The sequence below is a fragment of the Buceros rhinoceros genome, unplaced genomic scaffold (genome assembly GCF_000710305.1).
Source record: "Buceros rhinoceros silvestris isolate BGI_N320 unplaced genomic scaffold, ASM71030v1 scaffold2685, whole genome shotgun sequence".
NCBI lineage: Eukaryota > Metazoa > Chordata > Aves > Bucerotiformes > Bucerotidae > Buceros > Buceros rhinoceros.
In genome coordinates, this window is record NW_010411007.1 from 1 (window position 1) to 10,700 (window position 10,700).

General features: G+C 48.4%; 1 protein-coding gene across 1 annotated transcript in view; it reads left to right on the plus strand.

The window, feature by feature from the left end:
• Positions 1 to 5,082: 5,082 nt before the first annotated feature.
• The window catches only part of LOC104493182 (vasoactive intestinal polypeptide receptor-like), a gene marked incomplete at both ends in the record, with an annotated part of 35,043 nt that continues 29,425 nt past the window's right edge, over positions 5,083 to 10,700 (plus strand). The window contains one exon of the mRNA XM_010135814.1: positions 5,083 to 5,179. Within this exon, the coding sequence (XP_010134116.1) occupies positions 5,083 to 5,179 (97 nt within the window). The remainder of the gene's footprint in view (positions 5,180 to 10,700) is intronic.

Consider the following 10,700-nt stretch of genomic DNA (forward strand, 5'->3'; position numbering starts at 1 on the left):
GTCAAAGCCGAGGTTGTTGTGTAAGGAGTTCTGTCAGTCCTGTGTTCCTACAAATAAGGAGCATCAGTGAAAGCCCCTGGACTGAAATTAACGGTGAGCTCCTCTGGCAGCTAACCAGAAGCAGCTCCTTCCAGTTATGCTACTGAGGCTTGAGGTAAGACCTGCATGCTAAAATGTTTCCTTTCCTTTGGTGTCCTCATGGAAGAGGGTTCAGAAACTCCATCTCCACCTAGAGCAGTGACTGCAGTCGAGTTACAGAAACGGCAGGAAGGCAACTCATGCTCTGTCTTACGCCGTTACTGCCTGCACGGAAGTATGGGAAGGTAGTAACGTTGTGAGAAATTTTCGTTCCGATAACCAGGAGTGTTTCTACTGTGCAGGCTCTGGGAGCTGAACAGAAATGGGTGAGGGACGGGACTTCATCATCTGTAGGCTTTTCAGTTCTACTCCTTCCTTGTTTGACTCCAAGTCCTATTACCACCGTGGTCACCCTTGTCCCCCCTCTGCTGGACTCTCCATACGGTGAGCTCTGGGTGAGCCCAGGAAAGGGGGGTGCCGAGACTCATCACTTCTTGTGGTTCCATAGTCCTGCTCACCGGGAGCTGTGGCTGCGAATCCCACCTGCCTTTGAGGAGATGCCGTGGGAGCAAAGGAGTTGGCCCGTGGTTAGCCTGGCCAGCATAGATGACAGCATAGATGAGACTAAACTTTTCTGTGGTTCCTTTGGGCTGTGGCAATCCTTTGACTTGTAGTTAATTGAAGTGTTCACAGTGGCTTGCTCTGCAGTAGCAGGCTGCAGTAATCCTCTAACGATTGTTGGGATCTGGCGGGAAGGAAAACTCTCATTAATAAAGACTTTGGGGATAATTCTACGTTAGAGTTGCTGCAGAATTCAGAGCTGCAGGGAATTGCTTCCATAAGAACCATTCCCTTCATCGTGCTGCTCAGGGCTTCAGACGGTAGGCAGGAAAAATGACCCCTGACAAACCAGCCCCGTTTCTACGTGGTATCTTGTTGCAGGCCTTAGGGAAGGAGGGTTGATCGAGTTTCATCTTCACCCACGGTGGGTGCGCCCAGGAAGCTGGAGTGCTCTTTGCTAGCTGATGGTAATGTGAGCTCACCAAAGCTGGTCATGCTTTCCCTTTATCTACATTTTTTGGGTGGGAACTGTGGATTAGCGTAGTCCTCAGGCCCATGTCTGCGTGGCCAGTTGCCCACCGCGGTGAAAGGTGCCAAAACCCCAAATCTCTGCCTTTTCCGGAGGGAAAAAAACAAATCACACAGCAAAATCCAGAGCTGAGGAAGAAGTGAAGTGATTTTGTACCAAGCTGTCTTTAAAGTCTACTTGAAGCTTTCCAAGGAGAGTTATTTAGCCTCTCGTCCCAGGGAAGATCCCCCTTGGAGGCAAGACTCGCAGCTCCTGAGGGGTCCTTTCAGCCAGGCGCATCTTATCAGCTGGGAGGTGATTTAAGGCAGCTGAACTTGCTCTGCTCACACTATCATGCCAGCTGACCTGATGACCTACCCACAAAGAGGACACACTTTTCTGTTTCTGAATGATCCCCAAAACTGTGGGGGGTCGGTTGTTTGTTTTAATTCCCACCGCCTTCGTTAGCCTGTAGCAATGATGGCTGCGGTATGTGAGGGTTATTAGTGTTATCAGCAGGGAGGCACAAGGACGATTGCTGTGATTGTTTGGGTTATTTATTTACTTGTTTTAGTTCATGTGGAAAATGAGCCATAAACTAGAAGGCCTCCAATGTGAGTGTGTTTGTTGACCTTGATTCAGTTAAAGGTCCTTAGACATTAAATTCACCCATCACTGGTGTGGGCCAGATAAGAGTAGATGTTTTAGTTTAAACTGGTCCAACTGCAGCCAGTGAGGTGGGGTGAAAGCCTTCAAGGATGATGCCTGCTAGCTCTCGGTGGACTAGAGGAATGGTAAAAATCGGTTCAGACTAAACATACGGCTTTTACAGCTAAAATGATGGAAGATGTGTCCCCCTGAGAGAGAAAGTGAGATACATGCCACTCTTTGTTTGTTTGTTGATAGAATCACAGAATCATTTAGGTTGAAAAAAACGTCTAAGATCATCAAGTCCAATCGTTAAGCATGTCCACCACTAAACCATGTCCCTCAGCACCACATCAACATGTCTTCCAGGGACAGGGACTCGACCATTTGCCTGGGCCAGGACTTGACAGCCCTTTCAGGGGTGAAATTTTTCCTCATGTCCAGTCTAAACCTCCCCGGTGCAACTTGAGGCCATTTCTTGTTCCTTGGAAGAAGAGACCATCACCTACATAGCTCCAGCCTCCTTTCAGGTGGTTGTCAAGAGCCAAAAGATCTCCCCTGAACCTTGTTTTTTCCAGGCTCAACCCCCCCAGGTCCCTCAGCCGCTCCTCAGCACATTGTGCTCCAGACCCTGCACCAGCTTCGTTGCCCTTCCCTGGACATGCTCCAGCCCCTCAAGGTCCTTCCTGGTGTGAGGGGCCCGAACTGAGCCCAGGATTCCAGGTGTGGCGGCTCCCTGCTGGCTCCTCTCCAGCTGCTGTTACCAACCCTCCCCCGGGCCTTTTTTGCTGGGCAGTTTCCAGCTGCTCTTTCCCCCAACCTGGAGTGTTGCCGGGGATTGTTGCAGGACCCAGCACTTGGCGTTATTGAACCTCATACAACTGGCCTCCACCCATTGATCCAGCCTGTCCAGATCCCTCTGTAGAGGCTCCCGACCTTCCAGCAGTCCAACACTTCTGCCCAACTTGGTGTCATCTGCAAACTTACTGTATCTAGTTTGAGAGAGCTCAGTATATATGAGGTGGCTGGTTTGGGGTTGGCAGATCCAACACACAACTTACATGGGCCCGTCCCCCTTGGAGTGAAAGCTGTTGGCCAAGAGGGATAGCCTAGGACACCTCAACTAAGGTTAGATACCACTCTTCAGGAGGCTAAATCCCGCCTTGTCTTGTCAGCTCAGTGGGGGTCTGGCACCTAAATACTTCAGTCAGTGGAAAAACCCACCTTGCTTGAAAGCTCACCGCTCGGCACCAGCCCGGCAGAAGCCAAGTTCACCTGTATTTTGGTGTTTTCGCTATTGAACACTCATTTTCCGGTGGTTGGCATAACACAGATGATTTTCCTCTTGGACTAGATGAAAAAAATACAAGATTTTAACAATTACACCTCTACTCAGGTTTACCTGAACCTCGATATTGGGCCATTGAGGTAAATACGTGATCAACCCAGCTAGACCTGCATTCGTAGCGAAGGGCAGACCTGGCAGTGAAGTACTGCTGATGGGCTTGGTAGAAAATTTAGTGCATGAAAAAAATTTTAAAACACATTGTAGAAGTACACAGCACTGATCAAAGTTAGAGCTGTATGAATTAATTTATAAAGTGAAAACTTGAGAGTTATTTATAGACGTGAGATGAATTTGGTATTAGTTTAAGTCCAGCGAGCTTAAACTTTCCTTTGAAAACGTCAGAGTGTTTTGAAAACATTTCAGTCTTTATTTTTATGGCAAGCGTTCTGCAGATCTCTCCTGCTTCCCCTCATGCTTTTTTTTTATGGTTAAATAAAAGGACAAGAAGTGCTGTAAATCAAAATAAAATGAATCTATGGTATCTTAGATGAGCCAAGATAAAATTCCTCAAGATCTGTTTTCCTTTGGGAAAAAGAAACATTTGTGTACCAAGACAGCTGCAAATAATCCCCACCCCACGCCCCGCTTTGGTGTTTGGGTTTTTATTTTTAATTTGACTAGAAACCCTGATGATGAATTGTTTATGCACTACCAATAGAGGCCCGTTCCCACCCGAAAGGGAATTACAGTCTGAACAGGACGTGGGGTGAGAGAGGAAGGAGAGCAGCTTGGATTAAGAAGAAAGGGTGAGAATGAATTTAACGTGCTAAATTATTTTACAATTTTAGTCCAAAGGGTATTTTATATCAAACAATTGTTCCTTCAAAAGATTTCTGGGCCTTCATCTTACAAACGTGTCTGGCCAGTGTATGGATAGAGAAATAGCTCACACGTTTTGAAATGAGACATGAAAATATTTTTTTCCCTTTCTCTGCCCATTTCTGATAAAAATACACACTTTTTCCAAAACCTAGCAAGAGTGAACACGGAGCCAATGACTTCTTACAGGGAAAGGCTCATCCTCTGACCTCAAATCTGTCCCTGAAGCTTTTCCTGCATTTAACAGGGACGGTATAAACTCAAGACTTCTGCTCTCTCCACACCTTTCACCTCTCGCCGTCTCTTTGCAGCCGAGTTTCTGAAGAGGTTTCTCCCCGCCGAGTGCCATTTCCAAGCCCTTGGGAAGAGATGGGCTTGTGTGTGATGCCATACGTAATGGGACCTCCATTTCTGCCCCTGTTGGTGACAAGGGGACACTGTGTCCTGTGACCTGTTGTCCAGCTCCTGGTTCCTTTTCTGGAGTGTCAGTTGTCATTTGCACGTTTTACGACTGAGGCAGTTCATGAATTACGTGTCATTAGGAGTCCACGATTAATGACCTGATCATTTATAGCCTCTATTGTATGATGAAGGAGAAGCCACTTGGGAGGAAACTCTTGTCGTTGGGAATTTCTTGCTTTTTAGCTCCTTGATCTCCTCATCTGCATCAGAGGTTCATTCTTACTTGATTTGGGTTTTGTTTCGCTGTGAATTAGCACGAGCCAGGCGGCAGGCCGTGTGAGAGCGGAGGGAATAAACCGTGCTAGCACAGATCCCACTGCTCTTGGCGTGAATATTAAACCTGCCATCTTCCTGCCCTAGATAGCTCTTGGCGATAGGTTAGTCAGGGAGGGCTCCAGGAGCGTGGAGAAGCGGAATTGCTCCTGATGATCAGAAAAAAATCAGGGTGGTTGTTTTTTTAAGGAAGGCGTAGGAGGAAATTCTGTTTTGTCAGTAGGGTCTTGGTCTCCTTCCTCCCAAGCAAACATGAAACAGGGCTGGGTGTATATCGCCATTGTGCAGCGGCCCAGGAGAGCTCAGATGGCCCTGAATCCTCAGGAATGCATCTCTGAGGACAGGTGGGGTTTGCTTACTCTCCTCTTCTCTGTCGTCTCTGCAGGCATCCAGCACGCGGCCGGAGTGCAGCATCATGCAGGAGATTGAAGAGGAGCGCAGCCAGTGCCTGGCAGAGCTTATTGGGGATAACCAGACTTCAGGTACGAGGACACTCATCTATCCCTGGCCTGCAAGCCAACGTCACCCACCCTCACATTGCCTTGCCCATGCCGTTTCTCCTCGTTTCTGATGCTGAAGCAGGGCAGTCACTCCAGCTGACGTTGAGCTTTTACATTAGGAAGGAGAGAAATAGCTACTTCAAAGCATGATTCAATCAGCTAAGAGTTTGAACAGCTCCCTGGGGCTCACTTGCTGCCTCCCAGCTGGGTAAGTCTAGCTTAGGAGTCTCATGGTGTCTAGTCAGAGTCAGCCATCCATCCCTCTGAACTGGAAGTGCCTTAACCGATTTTACTCTGGGATCTGATAGCCTGAAGGTCTCCTAGGTCTTGGTTTGCTTCAGGGGAAGTCATGGTGACCTTCTCCGTCTGTTGAACTGCCCTTCTATCCCTATGCCAAAATTGCTTCTGTGCTGGTGGCAAAACAGAGGAAGGAAGAGTGTGCTCCGAGGCTGCAAGATATCTATGAAGTTGAGCCAGATGGGTGAGGTCCTCTCCTTGTTCACATGACATGGAGCACACACAACATGGAGCAGTCCTTCCAGAAGGCTCTCCAGTCCCCGTAACCCACTCTCTGCTACAGTGATCAGGAGAGGAGGGCCACGGAAGGGGATGCCACTTTTGCTGTCCAGCCTCCCAAGGTTTCTCCATCCCAGCCTCAGGCAGCAGCCACGGTGAGCGGGGGAGGAGGCCCGGGGAGGGGGATGCCACTTTTGCTCTCCAGCCTCCCAAGGTTTCTCCATCCCAGCCTCAGGCAGCAGCCATGGAGCTGGGCCTCCCTTGAGGAGCGAGCATGGCACACCACGCATTGGGCACGTGGGCTTCAGAGCAGGAGACAGCCCGCGGGATGTTGCTGTGAGTAGAGGAGCTGCAGATCAACCTGCGAGGCAGGACATGGGTGGGTGATGTTGGAAGGGTCTGTGTTTACACAGTTCCCTGGTGGGCAGCCTCTAGAGCCCTTGGGAAATTTTGACACAGCCTCCCATGCTCAGTCCTCAGTTGTAGAGATCAGTGCGGCAGAGAAAGGAAGCTTTGGGGTTTGGTGGTGTCCCATCCCACCCCGCAGCAGTGCTGTCAAAGCCGCAGGTTGTGGCGTTGAGTTGGACCTCTCCCCCTCCAAGTGCCTCTCTCAAGTTTCAGATCCTGGGTTTGAGAGTGCCGGAGGTGTGGGGACGGGTGGTAGGCTGTCAGGCTCTGAAAGAAGGGATCGCATTGCTGGGGGAAGGGGTGAGAAGATGCGTATCCTGCTTGATGTTTGCATCCCGCCTCCTGAAAGAGGAAAACATGGAAGAGTATGTCTCCTCATCCTCCCTCCCTGCACAGTCAGGCTGCAGACTGAAGGGCTGTGCTGCACAGCGTGTCAGCGATAGAATGGCATCCTGGGGCCAAGGCGATCCCTGGAGGAGCTCTGCTGAGCACCAGGATGGCTTTTGGCCCCTGCTTTTATCTACCAAGACACGGTTTTCTTTGATTCGGAAACTATTTCAAGTGTCCCTGTGCAGTTAAATGGAGCTGTTTGAAGAAATGGTCTCCTGGAATCTGGTGAAGGCAAAAGTCAGGGTAGTTAAAAACATTCTTTTGAAAGCCAGCTAAATGCTTCGTTTCATTTTCATGGATATTTAAAGAAATACAATTAAATACAGTACATTCAAAATAGAAGAAAAATACTTTTTTTTCCTCTCAACTGAATTAAACCATTGAAAACATTTTTCCCGACTCTGATGTGAAAACACACTCAGTCCTGTTGCAAGCCCAGAAAGCCCAAGCCCTAGCAAGTGCATAAATATCCTTTGGAGTTTGTTTTTCACAGTGGAAAGCTGAAATAGTGGACTGGGATAATGCTGCGTTTCCACCAGTCACTACCATAGTCACTGATGTCCCTGCCCATGGCAGGGGGTTGGAACTAGATGGTCTTTAAGGTCCCTTCCAACCCCAACCATTCGATGACACTAAAGAGGACCGATTCAGAAATTGCTGTTGTGAGCACTGTGGAATGGTTTTTGTCCGTGGATCAGTACCTGCTACTGCTGAGTTAATGCCAGATGTCAGTTGTCTATGGCTGCATGTCCTGGGTAGAGGTGGTCGTTGATGACATCAGTGTAGGACATGCAGGTGTAGGGCCACAGCATGTGTCCAATCAAATTTTACGGTGTAAATGGTGTGGAAAGCAGTTTTGCCCCAAAACATCACAGGTATTTAAGAGCTCGATACCTGACTCTTATCTAGACACTCACGGCTGCCCTTGCAATCAACAGAAGGAAACCGGCATCTCTGAGGTGTTGGCTTTCCAGAGGGTGACTACGGGCGAATCTCATGGAGAAGGCTGGTTTGAAAGTTACCTGGCATGGGCAGGTAACTTCGTAGCACCTGAAATAGGATGTGTTTCCCCCTTGGAATGTTCAAGGTGCAGCGTGTGAGCACAAGTAGGTCGAAAAACGATGTTCTTCTGGGGTGGAGCTCCATAACTTGATAAACATAGCTGAGCATAGCTGCAAAATAAAACTTTGAACTCTGACGGTTGGGGATGAGAGGAAAGTTTGTTGGGGAGAAGGTGGTGAATGAAGGTGGTGATAAGAGATCATGTGAAGGTGATGACTGTTTAATCTGAGTGTTGCTGGAAAGAAGAAATCCTAGTAAAAGTGTCAGGAAAAATGTAATTTTAACAGAGTTCAGTCTCCCCGAGAAGGAGAACGGAGAGGAAGTGAGATTCTCTGCCATCCTTAATGGGGGACCTTGATTTATGGCAGTGTAGGTGCGTTGCCTTCTGCGTGTTCCACATCCTTTCAGCAAAAAGAAAATCATTTGAGGTTTAACAACCGATCTGTCATCCTTTCTAATTAAATTAGTGGAAATAAGGAACGACACCGTTTCAGTACAGTCTGGAAGTAAAGCTTTGTTTAGGAGCCATTCTCAGTTGTATTGATCAGTGGGGCTTAATCACAGATGTAATTTGATGTGTCAGGTAGATCAGTGCTGATTAATACCGACGGTAGTGCTGAGATTGATCACCGGCTCGGGATGAGCAGGTAGGTTTCCGCTGATAACCGATAATGCTAGTTTGTCTTCAGACACCCGTTTCTTCCAGCGGGTGTGTCTGCAAGGGTGAAACCAAAGCTTTCTTTTCAAACAAAACCTCTTTGTTTTCAGTGCTGGTCGTAGGTGGTGCCAGTTGCTGTTCTGGTGTCAGCAGCCCTGGACCTCGGGACTGCTGTTTATTTTTGGCAGGATGGGAGTCTCTCTGCTCCCTATTAGGAGTGTGATTCGGTATCCACAAAGTTACCCAGAGACTTTAGCAGGGACACAGCAGAGACACAGGGATCACAAAAGTGTCACCGCACCTGACGAGAAGAGGCATGGGAAGGGCTGCGGAAGGGGAGGAGACAGCAGGGGAGACCAGTTTAAGCTGGAGGTGGGTGCAGAGGAGAATAAAACGGCTGTGAGATCGAAGTCTGGACTTTAAAGGAAGTTTGTAACCGTCAGAGGATCTGAACAGCCTCTCTGGAGGTCTGCAGGAGGGAGTGTTTTGTTGACATCGTGGCAGAGATCGCCCAGTTCACGAAAGGGTGTGTAGGATGCAGTTGCCTATTGCAGCACAGGGTTGGATTTCATAGGCACCACCGCCCTCACAGTCCTCTGCCCTGTTACCTTTTTACCTGCAGGCTGAAATAACTGGTAAAGATGTAAAGTGACAGTTGTGATTCACTACAGAAGTGGGTTCTTTAGCATTAAATTTGAGACTGAAGTGAACTGGTTTGGTTCACGTGCCAAAGAGCCGTTGCACAGGAATGACTTTTGGTGAGGGATTTCTTTCTCTTGGTTTTAGGTAGCTCTAGTGTATTCTGGCCAAGTGCAGGTGAATCCTGTTCAGATTGTCCCGCCTGTTGATGAGATCTTCATTTACTATGAGGGGTTCTTCATGAGCAGCTCGGCTGTGTTGGAAATGACCACCCTTCTCAGATGATTCCTGTGCTGGTGTTCGCTGGCTGGCAGGGGATGTGGCCAAAGGAGGTGATGTCCCAATTCCATCGTTAGGAGCGATGAATGTGTTCATTCACATACAGAATTGCACTTCAGGAAGCTAAACTTTCACTTGGGTATTTGTAGAAGATTTTTCCAAGCCCTTGGCTCCCAAAGATGCTCACAGTATAATTTGAGGCATTATTAAAAACAGTCTTTTGAAAAACCTGTTGCTGCGCAAGTGGCAGGTTTCTTCCCTGCTCAGCGTGGGAGAGGATGCACAAAATGCCTCACCGCAATCTGAGTGCAGGCGGTGTTCCTAAAGGACCTGAAACCCAACTCGGTGAGACTGCCTGCACCGTTCCTGTGAAGGGTTATCGAAGAGTATTTTGCTGGGTTTTGACATGTTGGAAAATGAGTTTTGGTTATTCCTCCCTTTATCACTCAGCCAAGGAGAAAGTGCTGCTGGATTGCCTCACACCCAGGTGATCCCAAGTGTTGGACTAGTGAAATTTGCAGTTTTGTTATGTGTGAGGTGTTTTGTTTTCTCGCCAGAAATGGGCCGTTCTGATGGCTGGGATGCCCTAGATAGAATACTGTGAATGACACAGATCGTACCTGCTTGTAATGATGTCACACGAATGTAACTCGTTAGCTGTGGGTGCCTTAATTTCTCACCCTAAGCATGTTTCAGTCCCACTCCGTGCTGGTCTCACAGTTGGCTTCCCTGCAAACTTTGCCGTACTTGATGACCGTAGGTTATAGCACCTACAGCAGCGCCCTTGCTGCAGTTAAGGTGACTCATGGGTCTCTTGGCCTTAGCTGTCCTCCTTTAGAGTGGAAATGGTAATATTTCCCTGTCTGGCTGGGGTAAGGTAAGGACAAACTGAGACGTCTCCAGCTATTTTACGATTGGGACTTATAAAAAGTACTGTGGGTAGAGAGAGGAGTAGGAAACGCAGTGTTTTGGCAGCACCCACAATTTAAATTCACAGGAGACTACTATATATCTGGGGAGAAATAACACCCCAAAGAGAAGATTAGTGCCAGGCAGGTTAGGTTGCCTCTGCTCTTTCGCCCCCTCTCTGCTCCCAGATAAAGCTGTACATAGTATCACACATCAGCCTGCGGCAGCTGTGGGTGCAGGTTTTTGTGGATGATGTTTTCTCTGCTCAGGGAGTTTTTTGGGAGTGCTCAAGTCTTATCTACTATATGCCTTGCCCTGTATGCACCCCATACCCCTGTGTGGACAAGGACTGATGGTTTAAAACTAAGAGAGGGAGACTTTGGCTGAATATAAGGGAGAAATTTTTTACGCACTGAGCACTGAAGATGGTGAGCCCCTGGCCCAGGCTGCCCAGAGAGGTGGGAGAAGCCCCATCCCTGGAACCATTCCAGGTCATCTTAGACGAGGCTCTGGGCAACCTGCTCTAGTTGCAGGTGCCCCTGTTCATTGCAGGACTAGATGACCTTTGAAGGTCGCTTCCAACCCAAACTGCTCTATTCCAGTGCCAAGCAGTGGCTGTACACGTCTGCTTCTCTGGGGGCA